Source organism: Pteropus vampyrus, unplaced genomic scaffold (genome assembly GCF_000151845.1).
Source record: "Pteropus vampyrus isolate Shadow unplaced genomic scaffold, Pvam_2.0 Scaffold363, whole genome shotgun sequence".
In the NCBI taxonomy this organism is placed as follows: domain Eukaryota; kingdom Metazoa; phylum Chordata; class Mammalia; order Chiroptera; family Pteropodidae; genus Pteropus; species Pteropus vampyrus.
In genome coordinates this window covers 1,458,057-1,473,673 of record NW_011889144.1, presented here as the reverse complement: position 1 = coordinate 1,473,673, position 15,617 = coordinate 1,458,057, and the positions used below count along the sequence as shown (strand labels likewise).

The following is a 15,617-nucleotide window of genomic DNA, read 5'->3' as shown; positions in this document are numbered from 1 at the left end:
GAGGCTTGGTGCCTCTTCCCACATGAGCAGCAGGTGCAAAGTCGCTGCCAATAGAGTGACACAGAAAGCTCCACGCAACTACTGGATAGGAAAATCTGTCAACCCGAAACATCAGAGAAACCCGATTACAAATCGTGTCTGAGGAGAAAATCAAAACCCTGTATGGGTTCCGTAAGACTAATCACATATTTGTTGGGCATCTATAGTACCTAAGACAATGCAGCAAAGGTTCTTTATTGTTGATGCCATCAGTAAAAACTTTTTCAGCCACCTCAAATGTCAGGTCATATAGGTCAGGGGTCAGGTCTCCTTCCTCACCTTACAATCTTCTTTTTCTGAAAAGTCAAACCCATAAAATCTATCTCAACTTTTAGGATTCAGGAGAAAGGCAAGAAACAAACTCTCTCCCCAACACAGGCCACCAGAGAGGAGGCCTCACTTTGGTCTGTGTCCACTGTGAACCTCTTTCCTTGGCCCCCACTGTCTTTCGGGCAGCTGCAGGACAAGCTGAGGGGCAACAGTGGGGTCCCAAACTACCACTCGTTGGCCTAACAACCTCTCTTCACTCCAGCAAAAAGCAAGACTGAAAGGATAAAATCATTTCTGGACAGTAATCTCTGAATTACAGAAACACAGAGCTTGTTTAAAATGCCCATGCGCGTTTTATTAATAAAAACTAACAGTGCCAAGTTAAACAAGTCAAACAATTAAAGTCTCTTTATATTCCATAAAATATTACAGAAAAGTTTATTTGTGTTTCAATAAAAAGACTATTGTTTTAGAACAGGCAGCTAACAGCAACTGTGCAGCTAATGGTTCTTTGTGAATAAATTTTAAAAGAGGCTACTGCCTGTCCTGAAATTCCTTTTTCTTTTTATAAAAAAAGAACTATTAAAAATGATTGACAAATTTTGAGTTAAAAAACTGTTAAAACATTCTCTATATTTAATTTCAACTTTATAATAGATTACAGGAAGATGCTTACGAAACAAATACAACATTTGTTTCAGTACATGTCTTTAAATGATAGACTTATAAGTATGTAAACAACTATATAATAAAAAGTTTCCAAACACTGCCTGTAAGAAATCAGGCAAATTTACCGTAAGCAATAAACCATTCCAAGCCTTCCAGACAGTTTTCATAGCTGCATCAGCATGGCAGTAAACTTTTACCAAACAAAACAAAAACAAACAAAAACAAAAAAAGAATTTCGCAATTTGTTGCTGCAACATAGACAAAAAAATATATAAACTTGATGGAATCACACGGTCAATATAATTTAAGGGAAAATAAGTCATAATAAGATTTATGGTGCTTAATGTTGAAAAGCAGAGCTTTGCCATTTGCTGGGTTCTTTGGAAACTCGTCCTGGAGCCTCACACTCCGCCAGCGGGTGGCGCCATTCACAACATGCTGCAAATAAATGGCATTTGGGGTGGTGCACTCTCCTCAAAAGGATGACGTTTTATTTCATTGATGTGGATGGAGTACAACTTCTTCGGCAAACTCAGCAAGAACTGTTATGGGGCAAAAATAAACTCTGAATTTTAAAAAAGTAGGAAATGAAAACACAAAATCCTAAAAAGTAAATAAAGGCCCTGCGTCAGCACACTGGAATCAATACACACCGAAGCCCGTCTTAAAAGACCCTACAGAAAACAACCCTTGCTTGCTTATCAGAGGTGCACATCAAATTCAATAGCTTACCAATATCTTCTTGGGAGGAGGCCAAAAAGAAACAGAAAAACCCACATTAAAAAAAAGTTTCTCTTCCCTAAACATGTTTTCCTGAATCTGAACTTGAGGGGGAGTGGGGCCTACAAGCAAGAATATCAGTCTTCCTCATCATTTTCATTGTACTCTTCATCCTCGTCGTCATCCTCCCCAACATATGACACAGGAGTCTCCACCCTGGACCCACTGTACTGAGACCCGCTGGAGCTCGTGGCCAGCATCCCATCCGCACCGTTGGTCAAGTCACTGAAAAGACAGGAAGTAACACAAAGATGGTGAGTGGTGCACATCTGTGGCCCGCACAAAGACAGGCCGGTGTTTTAGGGAGGTTTGGGTAGATTCAATTATATAAACAGAAACAAAGTTTCACATATCTATAATACAGAAACTCAATACTGTGTTATTAATTTCATGCTTTTCATATCCTTTTCCAGCTTAGTCCATTTAAACATAACCAGTAAAATGAGGGGAATATTGACAAGACCACGATATTTAGTCTTTTCCCCTATTATTACATCAGAACAAAATCCCAAAGTGCACCAACTGAAAAACCATTACATCCTTCTTTCTAGGCCATTTACTTATGAACTCCTTAATCTCTGGGAAGGAGGTAGAAAATGGTTTAGAAAAAGAGCCTCAAGAAGAATGACATGGGACCCTTCAAAGCAAGGCTCCCTGGACAGCAATGTGTGGGAGGGCACTCAGCAAGTTCTGTGTGTGTGCAAGTGCACGATTACGTTGAGTGTGTGCATGTGTGTGATGGTGTGTCTATACGTTTGTGTATGTACATACACGTGTCACGTCCCTAGGCCCGTCAGCTCTTCTGGTGTCTGTGCAGGGTCTAGGAAACTAAGCCATGACAGTTGAGTCTCATGCAGACACTCTGCAATCTATACTTCCAGGAAGGCTCCAAGAACCCCACAGCTTTCTTGTTTTGTTGAATGTCATTTGCTGAAAGTCAGTGGGGCTGGCCCTAGGCAGGGGCCACAGGCCCAGAGGGGTGGGGTGGACTTGCTGGGCTAGGAGCTGGTAGGAGGCAGGGCTGCCCAAGCCCACACACTGGTCTTCAGGTGGGTGTCTAGAATCCATCTACATTCGTATTATGCTCCTGGGAGTCTCAACCAGGAACATGTGAAAATCTTTGGCTGTCACAACTAGGGGAGTGGGTATTGGCATCTGAGGCCAAAGGTGCTACCAAATGCCCCACAAGGCACAGGACAGTGCCCACAACAAAGGGTCATCTGGCCCAAAATGTCAACAGCACCATAGGCGAGACCCTGGCCTAGACAGTGAGAGGTTTTAAGAGCTGGAATCCTGGTAAAAGACCCTTGAGTTAAGTCACCACCTAGTACCACAGCACAGAAAGAATCAGACACAAAGGGTTAGTTATCAACAAGGGGAACTGACAGGTGGTGTGTCTCATGCCAATCACAATAAAGAGAGAAAAATGTACTACGTATTATAACTTGCTGAAGTTATGGTCAAAAGTAATTTAAATTTCTTAGTATCTGAGTTGAACAGCAAGAAAATGTACTCTAAGAAACATCAAGTATCAAAGCGATGCCAACCTAGAATTTAAAATTTGACAAGAGGTCATCCAGATTCTAGACTGAAAACGCCTCCTGTAACTACATGAAGGCTCAGAATCATCCCCCAGAAGCCTCGTGCAGTAAATTCGTTTAAAGATTAACAGGACGCGAAAGGGTCAGAACTACACTGGAAATATGGCTGTTATACCCTTGAAAAAGAGGTATAACATTTGGGGGGGGGGGTGGCGCAAAAAATGATTAAGTAACAAGTGTTGCTTCAATTTGGCAATATGGGTCAGGAATCCTAAAGGGTTTGCAGCAACACAGAACCTACTACAGGCCAGAGCTGCAATATATTGTAACATTAAGAAATATTTTTATTAACATAAAAATATGCTATATTTTAATACCTTTTACTGGTATTTATTAACACTATACGATAAAAATAAAAACTATTGAATATTATACTCTTTGACGAAGTAATTCTACATCTGAAAAGTCCAGCCTAATGAAACAAGTCAGAAAGGATGAAAAATTTAGCCATAAAGCCACCCATTGCAACTTTTCTCATAACTGAGAACCACCTAAATGTTCAACAACAGAGGACAGGCAGTTCAGTAAATTCTCATGCCTTCAAAAAATATTGTACCACATCACCATTAATGTTGTTTTTCCTTCTGAAATGGTAATAAGGGCTTTGCTTCCCTTGTTATAACAACTGACGTCTCTGAAAATTTAATCAATAAAATGAATTTCATGAAGATGGAAGTTGAGAAAATACCCAAATTCCACCCCTTGGAATAATAAATGTTTAGCATTTTACAGACAGACCCCTACACACACACAGCAGGAGAGTTAGAATTAAACTGGAGCTGACCTCTGTCGAAACCTGACCACATGCCAGACGCCTTGCAAAGGACTTCACCACCTCACTAAGCCTTGCAGCAAATCAATGCGTAAGCCATCAGCAATCCCATTTCATTGGAGTGGGCTAGCCTGCAGAGCCTGAAACCTCCCTCACAGCTGACCCCAAGGCCTCGCACACTCACTGCCCAGGCACAGCTGGCTCAGAGCTGCTCTGTGGCCTCATCTGTGTCACAAAGAAACCGAAAGTACCATGTTCAACGGTGGCAGAGCACCACATCAAAGATGTGTATACGCTGTCTAATTTATTAGACCAATCTCATCTTGTTGCTAATTTATCTTACATTTTGAGAAATTAAACATTTATTAATACTTAGGATTAAAATAATGTATATAATTTATAATATAATACAATATAAAAGTTAAAACCATTTTGTCAATACTTAATGCTAAAATTATCTTCTATTCATTTTTAAAAAACTAAGATAAATACTTAGGGATGATATATTCTGCTCTGTGGGACTGCCAAGTCAAAGGTTATACATCGATTTAAATAATAAAACTTCAATAACAGAAAAATACAATAAAAAGTAAAGTAAAAAAAGTGGGGGAAAAATTATATTTACATTGTGATCTCAAGTGTGTTAAGAAGAAATAACATAAAAAAAATAACATACAATAAAAGGTAAATTGAAAAAAGCAGGGGACAAAATTATATATACATTGTAACCTCAAGTGTGTTAAAAAGAAACAGGAAAGAAATGACTGAAAAATGCTCTGTCACGTAGGCTGCTGGCAGTGGGATTTGGGTGGTTTTTGCCCCTTCACTGTGTACAACTTTTTAAAAAATAAAAATATGTACCATTTTTACTTTTCAGGGGGAAGAAACCAATAAGAAAGCTCCTTTCCATGCAGAGGACAAACTACAAGTGTGAGAAGTGCCCTCAGGTAAGGGAGGGGGCTGGAACCACTTCTAAGGTGTGGGGTTCTGCTGTCGACACAATGAATCCAGTTCTGACGGCTGAGGAACTGAGGCTGTTTATATGACAGCTGGGAAGCTTCACACTGCCAAGTGACAAGGGGGCCCTACTGCCCACCCGCCTTGGCCCAGAACTATAGTCACCTGGCAGAAAGCCTCGTGCCGTTAGAGGTTGAAACCGAGGATGTGACGAATACACCGCCAAGTGATCCCTGAGCCATTTCTGAAAAGAGAAAGAAAAAGCAAATGTCACGAAACAGACCACAAGAAACAGGGGAACTTATGCTGGAACAAGACGGCCACGGGACCCTGGACAATAATGATGTGCCCTGCATTTTCTGCACCATGCCAGTAAGCAGCCCTGCTTGTCCCGTGCACAGCCACCGGGCCCGTTCTCTGTAGAAGACATGGAAGTCCTTAATTTATGTGTACTCACTAATGACACAGTTGTGCCACTGAACCTAAACTGCTGTCATAAAGCAGAAAATGGGAAGGGTCGGGGCAACATTTGCTCACATCTTAGAGATGGTGGTCTGTACCAAGAACAGGGTGAAAGGCAGAGGACTCTGATGACCTATCAGCTTGGGTGTCTCAGCAGGCTGGCTGCTGGTGTCTGGAGGATAGTCAAAAACCAATTTCACTGGATGATCTGAGGCCAGATGCCCACTTATTTTGGACAGCTCAGACCCCTTGAGTCCAATCCAATGCTATGGCTCTTGGGGATAAATCCACACCACAAAGTGTGGGGCCGCAATGGCAGTTTTTTCTCGCCACAAAGTTACTTCTCTTCTGTGGTCAAGATCTTTCTCAGCAAAGGGGTCACCAGAATGAAAGCCAGAGAACTAGAGTTACAGCTCACCAAGCAAATGTTTCCACACTCTATCAGTAATAGGTGCAGAACATCAATACTTGTGGTTACTCTGCTGCAGTGACCAATCAACTGTCCCAGAGGAAACATCCAATCTCTCCGTTTTGGAGCCCTATCTGGAAGGTGAAATCCTAACGTAATGCCTTCATCACAGCAACTGCACGGGCAAACCCACAAAGTGCCACTTGTGGACATCACTCACATGTTGCCGTGGGCGAGGGCCCCTCCAGATGGCCATCCTGCCTACCAAGCCCACACTTGCAGTCCCCAAGACCCTCTAATGTCCCTCCTTGTCCTTGTTCTCAATGCTGTGTGCTTGAGCCAACCTCAGAAGAAGAGGGTTGAATGCCTGGGAGCTGGGAAACTGTCTTTACTGTAGCCACCAGGCCACCGTGGTCATGGGGACCGACTGACCTGTCACATAGGGTTCCAGAGCTTTCGGCACCAAACTTCTTGCCATTTTCAGGTCTTCGGGAGAGCAGCTACCAGACTCTAGCCCATAGGCCATCCCCATACGCTTCAGCACTTCTATGTCATCATGGATTTCAAACGTGTTGTCAAAATTGAACAGATACTCGAATCTGGAGGGAAAAGTCCCTGTTAGAAAAGTGCCATCTTCTAGACAGAGACGGACACACTTGGTTCATAAGCCCAGGTTCATACACCCTTCCTTGGTTGCCCTTTCATCTGGTGTCTTTACAAAATTCATCAACTCAGAAACAGCGACTTAGGAGACTCAGGCAGCATTGCAATCACTGTCTGCATTCTGTAGGCACGTCCCCAGGACACGGGCTGGTCCACCTGCGGCTCAGGCTGTCTGCCCCCCAGAACCAACAGTGAACACTGTCTAGTAGTTGTGCTTCCTTTGATAACTGTCCTAATAAAAATCGTAACAGGTTTGGTTTATTCTTTAAAAAAAAAGATACATAATCAGAAAAATGAGAAGCAAACTTCTAACTAATTATGCCAAAAGATTATATTTAATAATTATAAATTAAATACTCATATAAATTAACCAGATAGGCTGTTAACACCACAGACTATGACATCCTTCACTTCTGACTTGAGACTCACAGCTGAGACCAGGGAACAGATGGACAACCTACTTGTCGTTAGAAATGCTGCAGTCGATGACAGTCTTCTTGCTGGTGTTCACAATGATGAAAGGCAGGTGGATGACAGAGTTGGGTGGGGGTGGCCGGGTGGCCTGCTGCTCTGCCTGGCGGTTTCTCTGCACCAGATTCTTGAAGGCAATTTGCTAAAAAAGATGAGCAATCAATACAATGCTCATATCAGTCGCTACCAAACCTAATACCTTCGCCCCAGGCATCCTTGAGACACCCTCGAACTACGCAAGATTTCAAAAGGAATCTGGTCCCCCGCTTTGGAGATCAGAGAAAACAGCTGAGGGGCTGCAGGCCCCAGTGAGCCACTCAGCAAAAAAAAAGTGCATCCCGAAAAACCAAATTCCCCGAGGACTGAGATTGCAGGCACAGGCACTAACACCATTTAGACAGACATCCTTGCAGAGAAAAATGAAGAGAAATGCAATGATTCTGGAGGTTATGGTCCTCCTACTCCCCAGAGACAGGTCAGTGCGTGCCCATGCCTGTCCCATCCATGTATCATGGCCTTAGAAGGCAGACGTTTGGTTGTGGACCTAGAGCTTCCCAGTAAAAGCAGAAACGCTGAGTGGACCTGCTGGTATAGGGTGTCTTCTCTGGGGACATGGGTCTTCAGGCCTAAAGCCAGGAAGCCAGGGGCTTGGGCCCTGAAGTGATGTCTACCTTCAAGTTAACTTTCTTGGTGTTAACTTAAAGCCAGGAAGATTGCCTCCTCCCTCCCTAGACAGCTTTCTCTTGAGCTGCCCAGCATTGGAACCCAGAAGCTCAAGGCTTAGTAAGAGAGCGACAAGGAATTGGTTTGTTTTTTAAGTAGCTATAACATGCTATGGATGCAGTAAAAGAAAACAGCTCATTCTAGGAGGGCAACTGAATGGAAGAAGTTGGGAGTCAGGAGGGGCTATCACCTGGAGCAACCTGCCTTCTCAGCAAAAGCTTCGCCCATTTGCTCTTCCATTTCCCAAGTCCCCTCTGCCTTCCCTGGCTCTGTGACCACTTTTCCACCTGCCAAAGCACCCCCTCAGTTGGTCCCCTAGGAAGAGGGTCCCAGATGCCTCTTTTAAGGGCAATAGAGTAACCACGGCACAGGCAACGCATCCCCACACTGAGTGTGCATGGCCTGGGCAAGACACACATCATTTGCGGCAGTCCCCAGGCACCATTGGACACCAGGGCAGATGATGTTCCAAGATCCATGGTGACCCCTCCTGGCCTTGTCCCGTTTTGTAAGATCTCTTACCCACAGCAGTTAGACCTGTCTTCAGACCTCCACGCTTCCTCCTGAGGGTTCCACTTGCTGCCACAGCGTCTAACACCTCTGACCCCCTGGTTCTTAGCAGCATGCTCCCTAGGGTCCCAGGGCTCCCTGATGCCCTACAACATGACCACAAGGCTCAAAGCCTTGATGCCCTTGGGGTCCACAGAAATCTCAACAAATTGCTGCTAAGCATCCTTTCTTTTCCTGACCACCACCACTTCTGCTAGTACCTGGCCCCCATGCTCCAAGTGGCGACCCCAGCACCATGCTGCCTCAGTCCAGGGACCAGCCACTTGCATTCCAGCAAGATCCTCACACACATCTGAATTTCAACTTCTAACCCAGAAGGGTCCTGTACAGGGGTGAAGCTGATGCTCAGGGACATCTCTACGGGCCCAGGGGACAGTGACACATGCTCATTGACCACACATGTCTGATAGGACAGGGACTGGGTGCACTGACACGTGTTTTCTGACCATTAGTGCTGACCTCTGACCAGTAATTGCCAAGACCCACCTCAGGCTCACTCTACATCTCACACCCCTAGACTGGGGTCCAGTAATCAGAACACACTTCATACATAACCCAGAAAATTTTTACATGCTAAGGGGCCAACCTTCCTGCCATTTAGACACTTTGTGACAAGTGACACAATGTTCACATAGTCACGCTCACACATGCATATTTACACATACTCATACATGCACTCATGCTCACACTCACATGCATGCACACTCAAATGCTCACTCACATTCTCTCTCTGGGAAAAAGGTTAATGTCCACGAGAGTTTGTGTTAATAGCACAGAATGAACTCAGTGAATATTCATGAAATTCACATTCAAAATCTCAAAGATTTTATTTACCACACAGGAATATACTGAACTGCAAGAAATTGCTGTTTTGAAAAAACTAAATTAGTAGAAGAAATAAAAATTAACTTGCCTACAAAGTATTTCATTACCTGTAGAATAAGTTCTTGAAGTTGAGATTGTTTCTGTTTTATTCTTTCAAGTCTTCTTTGTCTCTCTACCTTCAAAAATAAACCAGCAGTACAAAAAAAAATCACAATTTGTTTAATATAGCATATTTTAAAATCCATATCAACATGTCACCAAACTAGGTTCTTGCCAAAAATGCTTGCCCTGAATCTAATGGTGAGGAAACAGACCAATCTAGAATATGGATGGCATGTTTTACAAGACACAGGTATTTTCTTCAATCTCAAAACTACGTACGTATTCTTCTGCTTTCTCTCATTTTCTAGATATAGCTATGGTATTTTTTTTTTAAATCCCAAAGCTAGGATTCAAAATTTACATACACTAGAGTTCACTGCCCTTGACTGGGTCAACTACCTCCCCACTCACAGTGGGGATCTACATGACCCAGACAGGCTGGAAGGACAGTGCACCGACATCAGATGGGAAAGAACTTTGAGATACAGGGACACACCTGTCCACCTGGTTCGGACCAAGCACAGACAGCACAAAACCCCTAGTGGGCACCAGTGCTGCAGATACCACCACCCACTTTAAAAAAGACTGCTCTGGGGCAAATGGACATGGACACAACAGAACAGAAAAGGTTAGCGGCGTACCTCTAAATTCTGACATTCCTGAGCCGAGTTGGTGGGCAGACCGATCCATTTGATTTCCTTCTTCTCCTTGGAGATGATGTTCATGGCCATCAGCACATTTAAGGCATCATAGACTCGCCGTCTTATATTCTTCTGGTCATAAGCCTTGGGAAGATGAAGCAAGAGTTTTCAAATAATCCAGGACAGCTTGCAGATCAACATTAAAATGTTAGACCCTGAACATACTCAAAGAAGTGCACTGTCAACTCGCCTCGTGTGGTATAAACTCACTGCAGCAGCTGCCAGCATTACTCTTAACACACCCTCACTGAACCTGCCAGTGCTAATGATGCAGGACGGGCCGGGTAAGAGGGTGTTTCTGTAGGGGAAGGTTGCCCGACAGGCAGAGCCAAAGCCTGTGCACCAAAACATGTGGAGATGATGGGGCATCGTACCCGCAAATGGGTCAAGAAAAATTCCTTTGTACTGTTCTCAAAACATCTCTGTACGTTTGAAGTCATTTCAAATAAAAACAGAATGGGTTGTGCAATGCCAGTGCGTTGTGCATCACATACTTACGGATTCGTTTGGTAAGATGTGATTATCGGCGGCACTGAACTCCGCGACAAGCTCGTCGGCCACTTCGTTATAGGATGTGGTTCCCTTCCTCTGTACCTTCTCACAGACCTTCATGGAGAAGTGCCTCAGGCCCTTACCGTTCTTCTCTCCTTTCCTGTTGCGTTTCCTTCAAAAATACAAAGGAAAAGCAACATCCTTAGCATTCCTAAAGCCTGCTTTGAATTAAGACACACATTTACCTAAAAGGGCTAACAAGCTACATTCAAGAACGTTTCATGTCCCGCTGGTGCTGGAGCCCATGTGAGCAGGCCACCGGGACCTGGCTCTGTCTCCACAGGACACACTCGGCACAACGACGTGGGTCCAACATTCCCTTTCTTTCTTTCAAGGCCCGAACTCACACATGTACCTTCAGCTCTCAAGAAAAACAGGGCAGACATCCAAAAGGACAGAACCCAGGACATATCTGATGCATATCAATATACTAAATACTGCTCTTAAAAAGATGTCAACCAACATTAGGAATTATGAAAGTTTTACTGCAAATTTAGGACTCTTCAGGACAAATGTGAGTAGGCTAATACACAAGGTGAATGCTGAGACCTTGACGGCCAAGTGGCAGCGGGCACCAAACACTGAAGACCAGAGTGTGCTTCAGATCAGGAGCGAAAACAAATGTCTGAACGTTTTATCTCACCACATCAAGGAAAGGATCACTGTAAGTTTCTAACTGTATGAATTTTGAAGACTAATGGTTTTTGCTTTAGGAACCAGTACACACGATTCTATAGCTTTGTATTTGTTTAAAGAAAGTCGCATAGTTGACTTTTAAGTAAAATTGTTTTCAAATCAGTTTGCTTTATGAAAGAAAGGATCAAAATAACAGTGTGGTGGGGCCACCATCCAATGGGGCCATTACTGTGGAATGGCAAAGTTACGTTTAGTTGCAGCGGGTGAAGCTGCTGTGGGATCCGTCACATTTACACATCATTCCCTAAGCGCTACTTTCTCGTGCAATTGAAAGTGTCAAAATTACCGCTGGGCTGAGATGCCAGCTCTCTCTTCCTCTTCTTCTACCAAGAGCTGACCACACTTTATACTGTAGCCGTCACCCCAAAACTACAGGGGAGGCAGTTCTCCCACCCTTTACAGTATAACCATCACCCCAAACTACAGGGGGCAGCTCTCTCGCCCCTTACAGTGTAGTCCCCACCCCAAAACTACAGGGGAAAGGGGGTAGATCTCCCACAGCCCGACTTCTCCTTTATAAGGAAAAGTGTGCCTTGACTACACATCTATCCTGGTCATGCACTGAACATTTTAATCCTCTGGCACGATGATCAGCCCTTATAGCCACAGACAGCTGGGGGGGTTACAATTCTAGGCAATGTGCTCACCCGGCAGACCAAGGTGAGGGGTCTGAAGGCTGGTTCTGTGAGACAAAGTGAGTGTTAGGGGTGTGTGGGCTTCCTACCACGATAGTATTTGGCGCTGCAGGTCTCTGAGGCGTACCAATTACCTACAGTCAAAAAAGACAATTCAGAACACAATCAGAAATCTCCCACATATGACACTGCCATTTTATCATTTCTCATTATCTACAGCCACTGATGAATTTTATTAACCACAAATATCAGAAAGAACAATGACAATGTGAGTACCCAACAGCTGACACTTTGAACTATGGACGATATCGTCACATTTGTTCTGAACATGTCTTTATTTCCCTTTGTCAACCTCAGGCATCTCCTCCAGTTAAACAAAAGCAGCAGGAAATGTCAGATAGCCCAGAGAAGTCCGACAGAACAGCACGCACCTCTGAGGACATGTGAGCCTCGATGAGGTCACATTTAACAGTGGGGTGTGTAAATCGCATGACCCAGGTACAGAATTCTGTGGGGGACTCGGCGTATTTCTATTTTTCTTCTCGCCCTTTTTTTACTTCCCTTCCTTTTAATGATACAGCTAAGGATAAAACTCTATCCTTCAGTGGTGCTAAAATGAGGCCAAAAAAACAAAACAACTCTTGAACAAAAAGAACACAGTGCGAGACTCCTATGGTCCTGTCAGCTCGTCCATGTGCAAGAAGATCATCCCAATGGCGGCTTCATGGGGGACCCAGGAACGCCAAACAGCACAGGGCAAGAGGAAGGGAGGCGATTAGCATTGGGAGCAAAGGCAAGGGGTTTCGATGTCCACAGGACACAGCCTGAAACGAACAGCTTGTGGGGTTGCAGCAACAGCCCACCTCTCACTTGGCTCTCTGAGCATCCAACACCCCTCTCTTCCCTAAAGAAGGGAAATTGCTTTGCTTATGAAAACAAGGACTTAGAACTTTGGCCCCATCAATTAATAATCCAATATTAACATAGGGGACACAGACATTGCCTTGTTCAGCCAAGTAAAATTCCAACTTTTCTGATAAATACTATATGATCTCACTTATATGTGGAATCTAAAAGAATAAACAAACAAAAAAACCTCCAAACTCAGAGGCAGGGGTGGAGAGTGAATAAAATAGGTGAAGAGGGTCACAAGGTACAAACTTGCAATTATAAAACAAGACCTGGGGATGCAAGGCACAGCATGGTGATTATAGTTAATACTGTACTGCATATTTGAAAGTTGCTAAGAGAGTGGATCTTAAAAGTTCTTATCACAAGAAAAAAAAACCTGTAACTATGTATGGTGATAGGTGTTAACTAGACTTTTATTGTGGTGATCATTTCAATGAATACAAATATCAAATCATTATGTTGTATATTTGAAACTAATATAACGTATGTCAATTCTACCTCAGTAAAAAGTAAAATAAAATTAAAACTTTTCAAAGATCTTGCTATCTAAACTGATGAAATGAACCAGAAAATTATTCAGAAACACTTCTTGGTTACTACACAACAAAGTGCCTCAGCGACACAGTGTCGTTGAACATGTTAACGTCAGGCACCTGAGTACTGGGGAAGCCTCACATGGGAGGACAAATTGCAGCCTTATAGACTCGATATGGCCTCCACTCGGCTATTTTTAAGCTGCATGCTCCCTCTAGTCCCCTTCTTAGTGAGATAAGTGTGTTACCTGCGGTGGCTCTGGGATAGCTGACCCGGCACTTTGTAAATTATCCCTAAGCCCAGGTCACCTATCAATGTTAATGATCCACAAACCATGGAAAGAAAAACAGCTCAACTGAATTTCATTCTTTTAATTCGCATATCCAATGATAAGAGCTTCATCACAGTGCTTTTTAAGCTTTAGATCTCCCTCATTTGAAAGCCATAAATCTAATCAGCCAATTTTCTGAAAAATGAAACAGAATAGAACAAATCTGAATGCCTTGTTTTGTTTCTGTTAAATAAGTATGTGTATTTATAGGGCACTGGATCACAGTGGAGGACACACACTTCCTAAGGCTCATGGTCCACAGTTTGGAAACAGGGAGACCTGGACCTGATTGGTTACGTTCTCAGGAGAGCAGATCTAAGTTGCCAGCATACCCCATGCAGGTGGGCCCATGCAAGACTTAGCCTCATGTGCTGCCGCCCTGCTCAGAAGAGGACCACCTAACTTCAGGGTCAGTGGTCCACTAAACAGTCTGGACCCTGAGGCAAATGTCCTCTTTACCATCCTCTCCCTAAGTTGCGCCTCTTCCTTACTTCAACTGTTGTGCAGTGAGAATGGAGCCAGAGGGCTAGACACACAGCAGGTGCTCAGTAACTGCTGTGAGAATGGCCTTCCTAGATGACAGGACAGGTGAGCGAGAGTGCCCTTCGTACCAGCTGGCCATCACTCATGCCCTTGCAGAGGAGTGGACGCTGCCAACACCTACGGTTTTCTCTCTTTGCTTTCCTATTTTCACTATTTTCTATTTTACATGGAAATCTTGCCCTATGGGTGAATGCCTCAGTCTGGGCGGTGAGCTAAGCACTCAGACCACCCATTAGGTGACGTGGGAATATCTCATGAGCCACAGGTTACATTTTCAGCCACATGAAGAACAAGCCTAACATCTCTCATGTCAGATCAGCCAGTCCTCTTATTTTTAACTCTTTGGTATATAAAGATTTAAGAGGCATTTGCAATACGTAAGCTTTAATTCACAGTACTGGGATTTCTGTTAAGGATGAATTACCATTATTAGCTCCATCCAAAACATCTTGATTCAAATCAGTAATTTAACTTTCTGACTGATAAAGTTTAAGGTGCACCAACAGAAAAATCTTCACGTAATTTTTCCCCCCAAGTATGTATACTGGCAATAAAAACAACTGTTCATATAATTAATGAGATATTCCCTAGGTAAATTCTGCTAATAATACATAGTACATATAAAATAATGTGAATTAGAAATTAAAACGTAAAATGTAATATTTAGTCTGTATCAAAAAGACATTAAAAAACTATAATGTGCCAAATGTGGCCTATATACTATTGCTTTGAAGTTACAGTTATTCTGCTAAACAAACGTGGTCACATTTTACTGACAGGCTAAGTGACGATAAGCAATCATATACCTGCTGAGGCAGTCACCTGGAAATGGGGCCTGGGATGTAAATAAGTGGGGAGTAATGACCTTCTCTTCTCATGGCTGCTCATGATCCAGTAAGAATGACTTCAGCCTAACCAGTCATGTCAGGAAGAGGCCCACAAAACCCCATAGGTGGGAGCTGTTCAGTTGGCAGGGGGCAACACAGGGTGGGGAGGGTGGGGGGCGCCACATGGTCCTGGGAGTGCAGACCCACCTCTGGCCCCCTCCTGTAGGACTGGCAAGAGCAAAGATGCACCTGTCATACAGTACCTTGACAGCCTGCAGACTCCCTAACCCCACATGACACCACCCTAATTTCCTCAGCAGGTAATGTTCACCCTAAGGAGGGTGAAGGCCAAGGTGCAGCCAACCCCATAAAACCCCATGCCACTCTATCTGAGCTCTCCATGTCACACCTAAGAAACATGTCAAAGCAGATTCAGGACCAGTGGGGAACACATAGCAACAGGAGGAGCTGCCTGGCCTGAGCCGAGTCCCACCATTCACCCACACAGACGGGAGGGCCCATTCAAGCAGAGAACACATAAGCACTGGGAGAGCACCTGCACTCTAACCACCA

General features: G+C 43.8%; 1 protein-coding gene across 8 annotated transcripts in view; it reads right to left on the bottom strand.

The window, feature by feature from the left end:
* Positions 1-639: 639 nt before the first annotated feature.
* The window catches only part of TFDP1 (transcription factor Dp-1), a 45,287-nt gene continuing 30,309 nt past the window's right edge, over positions 640-15,617 (bottom strand). For 5 of the 8 annotated variants that reach the window (XM_011379533.2, XM_011379530.2, XM_011379531.2 and 2 more), the window contains exons 5-12: positions 11,910-12,031; positions 10,513-10,678; positions 9,955-10,098; positions 9,319-9,387; positions 7,084-7,235; positions 6,392-6,558; positions 5,254-5,332; positions 1,711-1,983 (exon numbers count right to left, since the gene is read on the bottom strand). In XM_011379533.2, the coding sequence (XP_011377835.1) occupies positions 1,836-1,983; positions 5,254-5,332; positions 6,392-6,558; positions 7,084-7,235; positions 9,319-9,387; positions 9,955-10,098; positions 10,513-10,678; positions 11,910-12,031 (1,047 nt within the window). In that variant the 3' untranslated portion in view covers positions 1,711-1,835. Of the gene's footprint in view, positions 1,984-5,253; positions 5,333-6,391; positions 6,559-7,083; positions 7,236-9,318; positions 9,388-9,954; positions 10,099-10,512; positions 10,679-11,909; positions 12,032-15,617 lie in introns of all 8 variants that reach the window. The other 3 variants (XM_011379528.2, XM_011379526.2, XM_011379527.2) reach the window with 1 other exon arrangement.